Genomic DNA, 17092 nt, shown 5'->3' on the forward strand with positions numbered 1-17092 from the left:
TTTTGACTTGTACTTCTTGTGACCAACTGGACATAACAATCAGCACTATCAACATTTAACACTCTTGAAATCCCTGCATGCATGACGGCCGGTGAATACATCAAGTCCAACAATGAGTCACAAATCATTAATACAATGAGTCATGAGACTGTTGCGATATTCTAAGCAGAAGTTTTTGTCACTGTTCAGATTGTTCAAACCTGTTTATGCACATTGCAATTACATTACATTTCATTTAGCTGATGCTTTTATCCAAAGCAACTTATAATAAGTGCATCAACCATGAGGAACAAACCCAGAACAACAAGAAGTACAAATTGCTTCAAAAAAGCCAAACTACAAAGTGCTACATGTAAGTGCCATACTGTATATATATATATATATATATATATATATATATTAAATTGGTTATTAGACATCATCTTCTTCAAAAAGGTTTAGTCGGAAGAGATGTGTAGACTTTCTGCTGTCCTGATGTCAATGGGGATCTCTGTCCATTTAGGAGCCAGGACAGCAAACAGTCATGCTTTTGTTGAGTGGTTAGCTTGCAGTGAGGGAGTAGTAAGCTGATTGGCAGATGCAAAGAAAGTGGAAGGGCTGGGGTGTAAGGTTTGACCATGACCTTGATGGAGACTGGACCCGATCTGTTCAAAGCACGGTACGCAGGTACTAATATTTTGCAACAGATGCGGGCAGCCAATTAACACATCAGGGTTTTTTTTTTCATACACATACTCTCATACTTACTGAGGTAGACAGTTATAACAGTAGTTATGTGCAAAAACAAGTGTGCATATAGTCTGATATATATATATATATATATATAGTTAAAACTAATCACAAGGACATTAAAGGTACAGTGTGTAGAATTTTGTGATATCTAGTGTTGAAATTGCATGTTGCAGCTGAATACCCCTCACCTAACCCCCCCTTCCAAACATGAAAAAGAACCTGTGGTAGCCTTTAATTGTCATAAAAACTCAAAAGGTGTTTAGTTTGTCCAGTCTGGACTAATGTAAAAAACATGGCTGCCTCCCTCAAAGTAAATATTAACTATTTAAATATAAAGGGCCTTTTCTGGGGTAAAGAAAACTACAATTCATACAATTTAGATGAAACAACTAGTGAAAACATCATGAGGATTATTCTACTTTAAATTTCTAGCAATAGTTCCCTTTCACCTTAATCTTAAAAAACGTTATGGGTCCAGTTTTTACTTCTAAATTTGGACACAACTGAAGTCATTGTACTTGGCCCTAAACACCTCATTGTCTGGCCAGATAATCACCTTGGACAACAATGGTTTGGCCTCAGGCTCTACTGTGAGAAGGCTTGGAGTTTAATTTGACCAGGACATTTCATTTGATGCCCCCAAGTCTCTAGGAAAGCCTTCTTCCTCCTCGTGCACAATATCAGGGAAATTAGAAACATCCTGTCTCAGAAGAATGCTGCGAAAGTAGCCAACTCATTTGTTAACTCTCAACTGTACCATTGTAATTCTTTATCAACAGTATTTCCTCGATAAGTCTATGAAAAGCTGACAGCTGGTTCAAAATGCAGCAGGGACTAGAAGAGAAGATCATATTACTCTTGTCTTATCTTCTCTGCATTGGCTCCCTGTAAAATTCAGAATAGGATTCAAAATCATGCTCCTCACCTAAATCCCTTAACAATCAAGCCCCATGGCCCCAACCATGTCTACACTTAACATTAGACTTAACACATTTTGATACAGCTTATAGTTACAGCTGGATCAGGTGAGCCCTGAAACATCCCTTACTTATGCTGCTTTATAGGCCTAGACTGCTCGTGGAACTCCCATCATGCACTGAAATTCTCTCTGTCTCTCTTCACCCCTCATTTAATTTACTACATGTCACTAACTTTGTGTTTTCTCTCTCTCTCCAGTTTTCAGTGCTCCTCATAGTGGGGATGGACTCTTTTTGTATATTGTTTCATCTCAGTTTGCATCTGTGAAAGTGATACCATGTTGCAGTAAATGAATCATAACTCCTGCACTTTACCATTTTGTATTCTTCAGTTGTACAGATATCACGATGTTTCATTACATGGTTGTCAATAGTTTATTGCACAATCAATGTATCATGGTATTAGCTTGATCATGGGCCATGTGTTACGTTTTGTATTGTATCGTGAGTAACACTGCAATTCCCACCCCTAATGATATACAGTGACTGTTGAAGTGGGATGACATCCTGACTTCAGTCTTCACTTGGTTCTATTATAATCTCCTGCATTCTATGTATAAATCATCTTATATATTCCCTCATACTTCTTCCTATTCACACTCACAGTGGGACTGCAGCCTTTCCCAGCATGCACTTGGAAGGAGACTAACACCCAGTTCATCAGGTCACTCGTGTGTCGAACTCGGGATTGTTCTCTTTCCAGAAGCTACCAGGTTCTTCTCTGGTCACACAGCTGTCAGTCCCCCCTTTAAATCCCTCCTCCCCTCACCGCCACTTTGGCATCAGGCATTTGCTGGTGAGTTCTCAGCTGTCTGAGCCTGAAATAGATCTTATCAGGAGCAGACCACCTCTGACGGGGGTCAGTCTCACAGAATTCATTGAATGGGAAATAACAGTTTAATTCACGAGGCCTTTTCTATTTAAAAAACACTGAAATTATATTTGTTGCAACACAAGTAATCATGGTTTATGATGACCTTCTGTGCAAATAATTTTTAAGGGGCCTTTGTATAATTGAAATGAACCCCTGGGTGGGATGGATGGTCCACTTCAACTCTGTCCCATCTCATTGAGATGCAGTATAAATATAAATTGAGGTGTTGGTGGGGGGAAACTTTTACCAGACAGAAAAAGTCTGAACCACACACTGGAGACTGGAGGTAAAGTCGTCTACGCAGGACAAAAAACCTGAAGAACAGATCCATAGAAGAGGATTCAGCGAGACACACAGCACACAATCCTTAAGGTACAGCACAGCCTCCACAGAAAACTTTTTGTCCCTGTTTTTTCGTGTCCATCAGGTATGAATAGGGTGCTTAAGATAAGAGCTCAGTGGGGGGTAGATTGTGCCATATCAGGGGGAGCAAGAGGACATGGTGTCTGTCTATTAGGAAAGAAGCATTTGTTTCAAGGCTCCACTTGGGGTACGAGACCATGCCCAAATAAGGCCTGCAGGGGAGGCCATTTAAAGTTAGGGATAGCATGTGCATGGCCATTTTCTACAGGAGAGCCAGGTCAACAGGACACATTTGAGCAATAATGGTAAGTTTTAAAGATTCATATGATATTATTATATTAACAGGCTATGATCGCTGTCCTCAAGGGTGTATGTAAAATTAAAGTATTGCTTTTGAACTGCTTCCATACTTATAATCTCTTGATCTTTACAGTTAAATTGAGCAAGTGTGAAACTGTTTAGCAGGTTTGTTTATAACCTTTCGATTGTTTTAAATATTTATTATGTATCCAGAAACCTCTGAATGTGATTGGAATGTTTGAATTGAATATGTCGCTTGACACATGCCATATGTCTGTCATGACTCATGACAATGAAATAGTGAAATTGTGCTTTGGCTAGTGAGGTAGGGTGTCAGACACAAGAAACATGTGTGTCTCGTCGCACATGCTGTTGATCAATTGACATGACATTTTAGGATTTATAAAGATTTTTGTATTTTATACATGATGATTGAATTCTCCACCAGATGGAAGACCCAATCCAGTTAAAAGATGAGGGAAACAAACACTTCCAGGCTGGAGACATTGACAAAGCCATTGGCTGCTACACTGCAGCCATCAAGCTTTGCAAAGACAAAAAGGTGCTGGCTGTCATATACAGGAACAGATCAGCATGCTACCTAAAAAAGGTAAGCAGTTTTTGTTAAGGCAGACTTGTAATTACTCTGGTGAATAGAGTATGATTTTAATGTTTTCTGTTTTTGCTGTTGAAGGAAAACTACGCCAATGCAGCATCTGATGCATCAAAAGGTAGCGTAATCAATATGAATTCAAACAAACCCAATTAATATTAATTTGAATTAAAGGTCCACAAGCTAATTGTGATTCTCCCTCCTTTTTTAGCAATCGATGTTGATGCAGCAGACATTAAAGCCTTGTTCCGGCGATGTCAAGCTCTGGAGAAGCTGGGGAAACTAGACATGGCTTTCAAAGATGTGCAGAGATGTGCCACCCTCGAACCAAAGAACAAAACATTCTTGGAGACTCTCCGTAGACTGGGGGCAGACATCCAGGCCAAGGTCAGTCTGAGACAGAACATCACAGCCACACACACGTTCATACAGGGCAGTATATGACTACATACATCACTATACATAAATACATCCAGCATTCACTGATTTATAATACAAAATGAACACTGACAGATTTATTTAACAGTCAAAATTTGGCTGAAAAGAATATCATCATTACCCCTACCAAAGAGTTTATGTTTCCACCCCTGTCTTTTTGGTTTAAGGTTTGTTTGTTTATTTGCATGCAAGATTACACAAAAACCCTTGTATGTATTACCACATATCTTGGTTGAACTACCAAAAAAGCCACATGTGAGAAATCCCTCTCCCAGGATGGACAGAAGTGCAATAGATGCCTTTTGTAGCAGAACACATCAACAAAAAAACAATATTTACAACATTGATTCTAATGAATTTGAATGGGGTTTCATAAGGGGACGGTTGGGCTTTGAGAGAGGTACCTGCACTAAATATTTTAGTTGTGACTGCTTTTTTCATGGGATAAGTATGAAATGTTTGGACACAAAGAAAATGGGCATGGAATGATCCCAGGAAATCATTGAAGCTTCACATTCAAAACATTTTTTCTCCACAGCTGAAAACAACATTCTCTACAGATTCGAGAGTACAGAACATGTTCGACATTCTCCTCGATGAAGAGATGGAAAAGGACAAGAGGGAAAAGGTTGGTGTTATTTAAATCTGATTCAAAAGACATTAGTCTGTTTCCTGTAGATGCAGCTGTGGTTTCAGCACAACTTCCTCTCTTTGACTAACTCCTTTTATGTCTAGGCTGCAAACAACCTGATTGTGCTGTCGAGAGAGGACGCTGGAGCAGAGAGGATTTTCCAGAATAATGGAGTCCCTCTGCTGCTCAATATGATACAGACAAGCAAACCAGAGATGATCCTGGCTGCTGTACGCACTTTGTCAGGAATGTGCACAGGACACAAGGCTCGCGTGAGTATAGTCTTACAAATCGCATCTTCCAAATAGAGTCAATATTTTAAAGTGTAACTCCTGCCTATATGACGCACTCAGACATACGGATTATGCTATTTATATGTTTTTTGTCACTCCCCTGGATAGGCCATGGCAATTGTGCATATGGTAGGTGTAGATAAGATGTGCAGCATCATGGCTGTTGACAATGAGGAGATAGCACTGGCAACCTGCAACCTCTTCCAGTGCATCAATGACTCCCTCACTGGTGGAGACTCAAGGGAGTATGGGAAAGAAGAGGCCTTGGTTTTGGGTGAGACATTATCCTCGTCTGTAACTGAGTGACCTCTGCTGTTGGTATTTTTTCCCCAGCACTACTCACACTTTTTCTATCACCTTGTCCCTCTGCAGACACATCTAAAGACCTGAAAACCATCCTCCTCTCATTGCTGGAGATGGTTGCCAATGCGAAGGTGTCCGGCCATGGCCGAGACCAGGCACTGAACCTCCTGACCATGAATGTGCCGCGCAAAGATAAGAAAGAGAAAGACAACACTAGAGCCCTCTTCACCATAGATCACGGTGAGCCAGACGGCTGCATCCCATTGCTCAGAATCTTGTTAGACCTGGTTTTACCTACCATTCTGAGTGAGTCGATCAAAAATAGTCAGAACGCACCCAAATGCATCCTCAGTGCATCCTGAGATCTGATCACTCTCACCACATTCAGAGGTGGTCTGGGATGCTTGTAGCCACATTCTTTTGACATGTGAACCTAAATCCGCCTTGGGCCACATATGAAAGACCGCCTACTCAGCTGATGGCCTGTGACCTGCTGCAGTTTGCCGGAACCTCAACTCTCTGACATGATGTATTCAGAAGATATCCGTGAATGCATTTATGTGTTTGTTCTCCAGGTCTGAAGAAGATCCTCAAGGTGTGTGGTCAGGTTCCTGAACTGCCAGACCAGCTGCCCTTGACAGACAACACACAGCTGATTGCCAGCGTGCTGCTAAACAAGCTCTATGACGACCTCAAATGTGATCCAGAGAGAGACAACTTCAGAGACATCTGTGATGACTACATCAAGTACGTCCATAAAACACTGATAAAAAAAAAATATTAAAAAAAAATTTAATTGCAGCCGAGACATAACTTATCATAATGTCTCTGTTCCACAGATCCAAAATTGACCCCAACAACATGGACAAGACCATTCATGCTATCAACACCATCTCTGGGCTTCTGCAGGGTCCCTTTGACGTTGGTAATGCACTAGTTGGACGACAGGGCATCATGGAGATGATGGTGGCACTGTGCGGCTCAGAGCGGGAGGTGGACCAGATGGTTGCTGTGGAGGCACTGATCCATGCTTCCTCAAAGATGAGCCGCGCCTCCTTCATTATTACCAATGGTGTGACACTGCTCAAGGATATTTACAAGAAGACTAAGAATGAGAAGATTAAAATACGTTCGCTGGTGGTGAGTGTGCCAAGAAAATAACAGAACATCTAATGTTGCTAATCTAAGACAGGTTAAAATACTTATTTTTTATTTTTACCACAGTATGAATGATAGCATACTGACCTTTCTTGGGTTGTAAGAAAGTTTGATGAGAGTGCATAACTTGTGTATATATTGTGTATATAATTGTGTGTATGCTCATCACCATGTCCCCTGCAGGGTCTCTGTAAACTGGGTTCAGCTGGAGGAGATGATTACAGTTTAAGGCAGTTTGCTGAGGGCTCCACAGAGAAGCTGGCCAAGCAGTGCAGGAAGTGAGTACGCACACAGAGACAATTAGCGAGTGTACAATTTAAATACAAAATGTTGCAGTGGATTTATTCCTAAATATATAGCAGTGTGTCCCTGTACCCTGCAGTCAATGTGCATAACTTTGTGCCATTTAATTTCCTATTCTGTAACCAAAATCAGAAAATTGATTAGAAACCCTCTTCTAATCATACCCTCTCAACATTAACAACATCAGCTAAAATTTGGACAGTTCAGTTATAAGAGGGCTGTTTGTAGTCTATTGTAGTGTGGGGGGCTGTGTATGCGCCTGTGTGGGACATTTGAGGGTTTTAAATTAGTGTTTGGACAAGCCTAAACATGTAGTAATTATTGTTAAAGGGTCTATTTTAACACAAATGGGTCTATTTTAACACAAACTACAAAATATCTTTTGGCAATTTATGTTGTTATTGACAGCACAGACTTAAGGGAGAGAAAGAAGATGTACAGTAAAAGGCTGCAAGTCAGAGTCATACGTGTGGCCACTGCAATGGACTCAAGCCTCAATGTATGGGTCCCATTCTTTCCAAAATGTAAAAAAAATGTTTTTTTTCCTCTAAATTTGGCTGAAAACTGAAGCCAGAAACCCTTATTGTCTAAAAACCCTGAAGACAAACTTGTTTAAGGTTTGCAGCAAGAAAAAAAACCCAAATCAAGTAAAAGGAGATAAAAATGTCTCTATTTTCTTTTTCAAAACCTTATTTTAAACATTTTTAATGATATGATTTTTGTCTCAGAACATGAAATCGATTGAGACTAAAGTACACTGATTGGCCAAGCTGCTACTTGACATCATTAGGATACAAACTTGGTGTTAAACATTTCCTTTGTTCCTTCAGGTGGCTCTGCAATCCCCAGATTGATACCAAAACAAGGAAGTGGGCTATCGAGGGTCTCGCTTATCTGACTAATGATGCTGATGTGAAAGATGACTTTGTTGAGGACGAGCCTGCCATGAAAGCCATGTTTGAACTGGCCAAGGTATAGAAATTATAGTCAGAAGGAAACCTACAGTATATCTGATTAGATATCAGAAATAACCTTTCTCTTTATTTTCTAGTCGAAGGATAAGACTATCTTATACGCAGTAGCTTGCACGCTGGTCAACTGCACAAACTGCTATGAGAAGAAAGAAATCCTCCCAGAGCTGATCCAGCTAGCCAAGTTTTCCAAGCAACATGTGCCGGAGCAACACCCGAAGGTAAAAGAGGATGCACAGAAAACTCTCTCAGACAGTAGAAAGGGGCAGAGGAGGTAACATCACACATTCACGTGCATAAACACACTTTGCATACCCTCGTTTCTCAGGACAAGAAGGACTTTATTGAGAAGAGAGTGAAAAGGCTGCTGAAAGCTGGTGTCACGTCTGCTCTAGCTGTAATGGTCAAAGCTGATAACGCCATCCTGACAGAACAGACCAAGGAAATGTTAGCAAGGTGAGGGAAGCTTCCCATATCAAAGTGATGACAAGGCATTCTTTTGTGGAACTCGCTGGAAACCCCAAAAGCATCATCACAACCTGCAACGAGTCATATCACGATAGTTCAGCACCTGTTCATTATGCTTTTTCATCACATTTTCACATAAATATTTCATTAGATAGAATAGGGGAATGAAATAAAAAAAATAACAAATACATAAACTTTATTCATATAATTCATATAGGTGCTTTACAAGTTAAGAATGAAAAATTGAAGGCAAACAATAAACAGTTAAAAGCTATTTGAAGATCACACAGCATAACAGCACAGATACAGAAATAAAACAAATTTACAGATGAGAAAAGAGTTAAAACAAGACAAATAAAAAACATATATGCAACAAATTAAAGTATCTGGTTTAATAAATAAATTAAAGTATCCTGTCTCTTTCACTGCTGAGAAATATATGAATGCTAAACCTATTTTTCTATTTCTTATCTAAAGGGTTTTCTTGGCATTGTCAGAGGATCCCAAAGATCGTGGTATCATTGTAGCCCAAGGTGGTGGAAAGGTGAGTGATTTGGAAATCAATGTTAGCATGAGTCTACAACTGACACAAAATCCTTCCACTGTATTAGACAGCTGAATACCCAGAAAAAACCCTGCTACTACCCAGAAAAACTGGTTCTTTCACAGTATCCACGCTGATGTTTAGCCACTGTCATCTAACCTTTGCTCTGCCCTCAGACTTTAATACCACTTGCTCTGGACGGGACAGCTGCCGGAAAGGTGAAGGCATGTCACGCCCTCGCCAAGATTGCAGCTATTTCCAACCCAGAAATCGCCTTCCCCGGGGAGAGGGTAAGACACATTGCTTTGTTTATTTAATGATGAGACAGGGGAATGGAACTTTTCTGAGTCACCCAGTTTCCTCCGAACCCCCCTCCACACTTCACTTGGCCTCTTTTTCTCTGTCTCTCCATATGCTGGAAGATGCAGAACTTTGTCAGTGTTTCCATTTGATGTGATCTGTTGGTGGTTTATATTATTGTTATTATTACAATTAATCTTCAGCTGTTGCTTTGTTGACAGGTGTATGAGGTGGTGCGGCCTTTGGTGAGCCTCCTTAACACAGAAAGAGATGGCCTGCAGAACTTTGAAGCTCTGAAGGGCCTCACCAACTTGGCTGGATACAGTGAAAAACTGAGGTGACGACTCTTTCCTCAATAAGTGTCTTCAGTGCAGCTTTCGGTTCTTCCTTCACATCGTCATCCTGTTTTCTAGAGTAAAGATTGTGAAAGAGAAAGCTCTGCCGGAGATCGAGAACTACATGTTCGAGGAGCACGACCAGATCCGACAGGCTGCCACTGAATGCATGTGCAACCTTGTGACATGCAAAGAGGTGAGAACTGACAAGTTACCATCACAGCTGATGGTGCGCAGTCAAACATATGCAAACTGCTGTTTGGGTTTTAGCAGGTGCAGCCTAACCAAAGTTTAAACTATGTTTTAGGTTCAGCAACGTTACATGGAAGACGGCAATGATAAGCTGAAGCTGCTGGTGCTGCTGTGTGGTGAGGATGATGAGCGTCTTCAGATAGCTGCAGCCGGAGCTCTGGCAATGATCACTTCTGCTCAGAAGAAGCTCTGCACCAAACTGACTCAGGTGGTAAGTACAACAGTGTTTGTATGCCCAAAGCCAGCTATGAGGTCACCAAGGTCTAGACCTCGGTAATTGTAATATGTAATAATTCAACCATTTTCACTCTCAGAAAATCCTGTGGTTACTTTCCTTCACCTCATGAACTGATAACTTACATCTGGCACATGACCAAAGCAGATAACCTGGACCACACACTCTTTGTAGTACAAGATTACCTAATTTAACTCACTTCTGCCATTACCGTGTGTCTGGTTCCATGTGAATCTTCCCAAGAGAGTAAAGGTGCTGCTTGAATTTGACTGTGAATGTGATGTCATCGCAAAAAACTAGGACACTTCACCCTCTTGGTTGTTATTTTTGGGGCATCATGCAGTGCTGCATTATCTATGCTATGTGGAAAGACATAAAATGCACCCCACCATATGAACCACAGAACACCTTGTGCCAGTGAAAATTTCACGCATTTTTATTTAACAAAATAGACAAATATCAGAAGATGGTTTTAACACAGACCTATGTGATTAAGTTAACTTACTGTTGTGATTTAACACTAGATTTAGTATAGCTGTTTTCAGACATGAACTCCGGAAAATGTTTGTACATTTGGGTCTGGGCTTTCTCCAGATTTTGCCTTTCACACATGAAGAACGCAGCAGGAGATTCTCTGGGTCAGACGGCAACAGGAACATCTCAGGAGTGTTTTTGTGATGGGTGGTGTCTGGGTAGATCATGCAGGAGGCAAGACATAACAAAGACATTCCCCAGATTTGTTGATGTTTTCAGTTTTGCATCTGTCACATGTTAGAAACGGCATCAAAGCAGCCCATTGGCATCAATAGCAGCCATTTTCACACAAAAACAGATAGCTAACAGTACTGCATACTGCACAAATGAATTTAAACAAAAGAATGGATTTGGTCAACAGAAACGCTGGAGTGCTTTAACATAAATTCATCAGATAAACATTAAAATTCAGGTGAAAGATCATTTTCTCTGTTTGTTCTGCAGTGAACCAGTACGTCTATCTGTCTGCGTCACAAACATATTCACAACACTTCCTGAACACGTTACAAAATAAAAGCACTGCAGTGTTTCACGTTCAGAAACCATTCATTTGTTTTAACAGGGCTTTGATAGTTATCATAAACCCTTTTTTGCTTAGTGTACAAAGAAAATGGATTTCACGACACTTTCCTGTAAACAAACTGAAACTTAAAATAGTAGAACAAAATAAAATTATAAACTAACAATTGCTTGCGATGAATTCTACGGGCATTATCCTGCTGTTATCCCATCTTTAATGGGGAACTGTCAGGAAAAACAACAGAGATTGTCTGGAGCAACTGGCTCAGACACTTTTCACATTCAGCTGCTCAGGGGAATCTCAGGGGAATTTGCAGAGTTCAGTGCATGTCTGTAAGCAGCTTACATCTATAAAAAATGTGAACTTGTCACTTAATAACAGAGAAGTGGACGCACAAGTATTGCCCATTGATCAGCCTCCAAAAACAATGGCATGCACATTAATGTAACTCTCGAAATGCTATGGCATAGCATCTCAGACAGTCCCAGTTTGTAATGGAGGCTTATATAATCTTGTCCAGTTGAAATAATAGAGATGACATTAGTTTAGCGTCATCAGAGACATTTGTGTGTACAAGTGGAGATCTCTTCTAAAATGAAAAAAAGGAAAGAAAACTGATTCACAACCCAGATTTCAATCTATTGACTACGCTTACACATGCATGAAACTTGTTTTCCTTTATTTTCATCATTCACACACTTCACCGTGTTAATGACTGATCTCTCCCAACAGACAACCCAGTGGCTTGAGATCCTGCAGAGGTTATGTCTCCATACCAATCCTAACATCCAGCACCGCGGCCTTGTTATTGTCTATAACCTGCTCAACTCCGACAACACCGAGCTGGCTAAGAAGCTGATCGAGAGCGAGCTCCTGGAAATCCTCACAGTGATTGGCAAAGCGGAAGATAATCCCAAGAGGCAGGAGCCCATCGACGTGGCGCGCACATGCCTGGTCAAAGCTATGGATCTCAGCCTCATCAAACCCTTCACTAGCCCTTCTTAAAATGTTGGGAACAACCAGAAAAGTAGCAATGGACCTTTTTCTTTGTTCCCTCTGTTATATAGAGACATTTTTCAAAATGCTTTTTCCACATCAAGAATATTAAAAGATTCAACAACCTGCCTCCAACCATCAAGCGTCTCTCTCTGTTTGGAATGTGTGCCTGGATGACAAAAGCAAAAAATTGAACTTAACCTAAATATTTCAGTTTCAATGTGGAACACATAAGCAGACAAGCACCTCCCTATATTTATGCACCTTCCTATACCTACCAACCTATATCTACCTACACCTACCTATCTACCTATACCTATCTATCAGTGGCGGCTGGTGAAAAATATTCTTGGTGGGGCTGTGCCGTACCATATTCAGTTTTAAGTAACTGTCCCACTATGATTTAACACAAACTGCAGGATTCCAGTTCTTAGTAGGTACAAATAGTAGGTAATTATTTAATCAATAAACAATAATAAACATGTCAGTCATTTTTACACAAAACAGATAGCTAACAGTATACTGCATACTGCACAAACAAACTTAAACAACTAAACTTAGAAAACTAAATCAAAATAATATATACAAAAATTACAATAATCAGCTGATTGATAAATAATGTAAATTATTGATAGCTGTTGCCCCTGTGCTCAGATAGTAAGTAGAGTATGCATCATTAGACTACAGACTACAGACAAAATAAAATGAGTTACCATATACTGCTGGATATCTTCTGACTGGTACTCTGACTCATACTCTACATCCTGCCAGCCTCTGGATGTTACCAGAAGTGACAGTATAATCCTCAGCAACAGCATTTTCTATGAAAAGATGAGTGAGGTTTGCTTTCTGTACAAATTATCTTGCAAAATTTAATAACAAGTTCTAAATTAAGAAACAATGTGATCGAATATTAGGGTAATGCTCCTGCAAACATTTCACACTAAAAAACCCTTTTTAAACAAAACAATGGATTTGGTCAACAGAAACGTTGGAGTGCTCTAATTTTAAAACACCTGCAGAAAGTGTTGCAAATTTTTTTGGACTCATTTGGGCCTATACATTTTTTATACATTTCACAGTAGAAGAAAATAAAGAAACTCCACTCGTTTCCTTCTAGACCTGTAGACCACTAACCTCCATCACACCAGCTCCTTCAGCCCTGTCAGTTTCCTGCTTCTCTCTCTCATCTGACTGGGCGGAGCTGTCACCTCTGCTAAAAAATCTTCTTATATCCATTTACCTGATTATAAACAACAACATTCTATAGGCACTGATATTATTGTTTTAAAATACTAGAGATAGATATTAATTAAGTTTGTGACATACATTTATGAGATAAACATTAAAATTCAGGGGAAAGATTTTCTCTGTTTATTCTGCAGTGAACCAGGGTGTTTATCTGTCTGTGTCATACACATTTCCTGCACACGTTTTCGAGAGACTCCTGACATCTAGTTACACACATAGTGTGTGGTCGAGGATTTACAGGAAGACAAACCCTTTTTTGCTTAGTGTACAAAAAAGCACTTTGTTGAAATGCGTCATAACAACTCCTTTCTGTAAACTAACAGAGACCACAGACTGAAACTTAAAACAGCAGAACAAATAAAATTAAAACAAACCTAACCTCAACAAAAAGCACACTAAAGATAAGTGATTACAAAGAAAAACACTTCCTTGCCACGTGCTTTAAAGTTTAGCTCTGTAATGGTTGCTGGGGGGGTGAGATTGTTGTACCAGGTCATCAGTGGTGTAGTGGTCCCTGGAGAAGTTAACATGACTTGATCAGGAGCACTTTGTAGGTATTACTGGTCACACAGGAAGCCTGCATGAATGTAAAATATAGATGAGGCAAACATGGTGTTTCAGTAATTTTTTGAACATTTATTTAAATAAAATACTTCAGATCTGAATTTGACAATGCATCCTTGTTATGACTACACCAGTGCAGGTCATATACCATTTTAAACTATTGTTACGCCGGCGAAAGTTATGAGAAGACAAGCCGTGATGTCTCGTGATGTCTTCAGGACCTTTAATGTCGTAGGAGTTTGCATGATGTAATAGATGGCTGATCCCCGCCCCCTCAGTAGCGTGACCGCCTCATCTTCTGCCGTCCACCGAGCCTCTGCGCATTCATAAAAATAATCACTGAGGTACAGGGTCCGACACTCTGCTCAGCTAATCACTCCATCTATGACAGAGCCAGGCTTCATGTAAGTACTGAAGAGTGTCAGTGACTGGATTATCTGGAAGAGCTTTAAATCATCAGCTTCATTTAATTTCCCAGAGGAAGCTGTGGTTGATTCTGTCGCGAAGAAACTTTGAGTTTATCTCACGTACTTGGGTGAAAGCACGCGCACCTAGTTGTTGATTTGTGAGCACGAGCTGTATGCCTGTCTTACTGTTTCTACATCTAATTGGGTTCAGTGAACCGGAGAAGTAGTGGCCATCAAAAAGAAAGAGTCCTCCTCCTCCTCCTCCTCTGTCTCTAAACCAGTTAAGACCGTCAAAGCAAAGCCAGAAGATAATTTACACTCAACTAGCCCCAAAAAGGAAAAGAGTAAAAGTTCTTCAGTGAGGCCTCCCTTGCTTAAGAGAAAATATAAAATAAGTTCGTGAGGGAAAAAAGGAAATCGCGCCAGGGTGGAGGGTTCGTGGGGAGAACCCTCCACCCTGGCGCGGAATATTCCGCGCCGGGGAATATTCCGCGCCGGGGAATATTCTCATTTACATATTGACATAGATTTGGTCGATGTACAACCGAGTGCTGGGGTCCTTTTTGTCTGGCCCCTCGTTCTTTTCAAACACACACACACACACACACACACACACACACTGTGTTAATATTACAGTAGCAGGAAGTTAAATGGTTCAAGTGGTTTCCATCGAAGTTATATATACACGGACATGGATATATTGTGTCTTTCTATACATATATACAGTTTTATTTGGTTGAATTGGTTTTATCGTTATTAGTCATACCAGTATTGAAGCAGGGGGAGACAGGAATGTCGATGAGGAGAACATGACAGAAATGAAGGAGAGAAGGCTTGTGGTTTTCATTCATTATGACTGTTAAGATCTTTCTTTCCAGGGAGAGTGATGACACAGAGTTGTAGTGTTCAGAAAACTCCAGGCTGTATAATGTCATTGTCTTTGTTTCCTGGTAGTGGTGCAACGGATCATCATTGATCCGTGATCCGTTCGGATCAATATGTTCGGTTCGGCACACACGTTCAGTCCACACACATCGTGCCATCACAAACGCTATCGGTGTGTTTATAGGTGCAGACATAAGGCCATATCCGAACCGTGAGTTTTTTGATCCGTTGCACCCCTATTTCCTGGTATAGCATCACTTCTTTAAAGCTGGGCGCAGTGTTTAGCCAGATCTGCAGAGTGGTGATAGCAGGATGGTATCAGGGTGGAATGTGGAATGAGGTATTTTGTAACTTTTTCTCCAACAGCAAGCGTGCCACATATATTACAGTGAGCAGCAGGAAGACATCAGAGGGATTTGGTTTTGTGATTCAGACAACACCCACCACTCAACATGAACAGTAGGTGTCTGACAGCTCAGCAACTTAAACTGTGGTTTAAACTACAGAGCCTCTGGTTTTATGTTGTACTTATTGTGTCGACAGATCTGATCTTCGTCATTCCTCAACTCCTCACCTTCCTGCTGTCACAGTTTATTCCTGAACTCATCCAGTGCTTTCCGGTTACAGCAGGTCAGAGAACATCATCTCTTGTTTACCCATCTTGTGATTAGAAAAAGCAAGAGAAACAAGAACAAATATAAACAATTGTGTTGTATGTTGCAGGTGGAAAGGGATTAGAGCAGGTGTATTACTGTGTGACTCCGGGTTGCGCTGCTTGTGTGAGAGTGGTGTTCTGCAAAGACGTGCTGATTTTCAACGGTGATCACATAGAAGAATGTTCAGGCCCCCCACCACCCGATTCTGTCTGCCAGCACCAAGGTCTGGCATTTGTTTCCACCCTTTCAGGAGGAAACTGTGAATTTGAAGATGAAGATTATATTGAGACCAAAAAATGCAAAGGTATTTACTTTTATTCTCTTGAGTCCTTTATATTCAAAAACTGTACTAATGCAGGTTTTCATTGCACGCTATGCTGGTCAGAGAAACCTGATTTTCCTTATGTTTTTAGTGTATAAACCTCACGTTTGGTTTCATATGGTTTATACGAGTGCACTCTGACAGAGATGAAGGTATAGTGTCCTGTGAACCACTTATCTCAGGTTTTTGTGACATGTGACAAGCAAAATTGTAATAATGTGTAACAATCTACACGCCACTAGAAGGACAAAGACACCACATCAACCTAAGAATCAAAGAGTGGTGAATGCAGCAGATAACAGCACGTAGTCACAGTTTCCTGTCTTGCAGTGATGCCAAATAAGTATGAGCACTGGGTGAAAGAGGTCTGCACATAATGTGGTATCAGTCCAGGCTGAGGTTGCTGCTTCAAAACCACTTCAAATTCTATCACTGCCAGCACATTTAAGCTGTTGATCTCTCTGGTTTCTGGTTTTCAATATGTGTAAAGCAATGCAAAAACCCTTTGTGACAAATGACACCCTGGAATTACATTATTTCTGATGAGTATGTTCCTTAAGATGAATAATGATGGCACTGAAGATAAATTAGAATTTTACACCCAGCACATTTTTGAATTAAAAGTAATGATGATTCCATTTATTATTCAGACTGGGTCCAGATAAAATATAACACAAGATAGAATAGAATACAAACAAAAGCACAACAAATTATGGTTATCTGTCTTTTCATCAGTGACCAAGATATTTTACCTTATCGCTGACACCAGGATTATTTGAAGTCAGGACATTTTTGTACATTTATCCTCTTTGTATATTGATTAATATCTTTGCAGGTGTTCAGTAACTGATACTACACTGTCTAATT

The 17092-nt window shown here is 40.3% G+C and overlaps 1 protein-coding gene across 4 annotated transcripts; it reads left to right on the top strand.

Annotated features, from left to right (window-relative positions):
• The first annotated feature begins 2812 nt into the window (after positions 1–2812).
• Positions 2813–12278, top strand: unc45b (unc-45 myosin chaperone B). Of its 4 annotated transcripts, none has more exons than XM_020101111.2 (20): positions 2813–2955; positions 3695–3856; positions 3941–3977; positions 4071–4246; positions 4836–4925; positions 5033–5200; positions 5330–5495; positions 5594–5764; positions 6100–6271; positions 6364–6664; positions 6866–6960; positions 7816–7957; positions 8037–8177; positions 8285–8412; positions 8902–8968; positions 9145–9258; positions 9490–9605; positions 9682–9799; positions 9911–10066; positions 11877–12278. In XM_020101111.2, the coding sequence occupies exons 2-20, from the start codon at positions 3695–3697 to the stop codon at positions 12147–12149; spliced, it is 2793 nt and encodes a 930-aa protein (XP_019956670.2). In that variant the 5' UTR covers positions 2813–2955; the 3' UTR covers positions 12150–12278. The 4 variants fall into 4 exon arrangements, with proteins under 4 accessions (XP_019956670.2, XP_019956669.2, XP_069379966.1 ...); XM_020101110.2 differs by lacking the exon at positions 2813–2955 and adding an exon at positions 3151–3251; XM_069523865.1 differs by lacking the exons at positions 2813–2955; positions 11877–12278 and adding exons at positions 3151–3251; positions 11766–11804.
• The last annotated feature ends 4814 nt before the right edge of the window (positions 12279–17092 follow it).

Source organism: Paralichthys olivaceus, chromosome 4, assembly GCF_024713975.1.
Source record: "Paralichthys olivaceus isolate ysfri-2021 chromosome 4, ASM2471397v2, whole genome shotgun sequence".
Lineage (NCBI taxonomy): Eukaryota > Metazoa > Chordata > Actinopteri > Pleuronectiformes > Paralichthyidae > Paralichthys > Paralichthys olivaceus.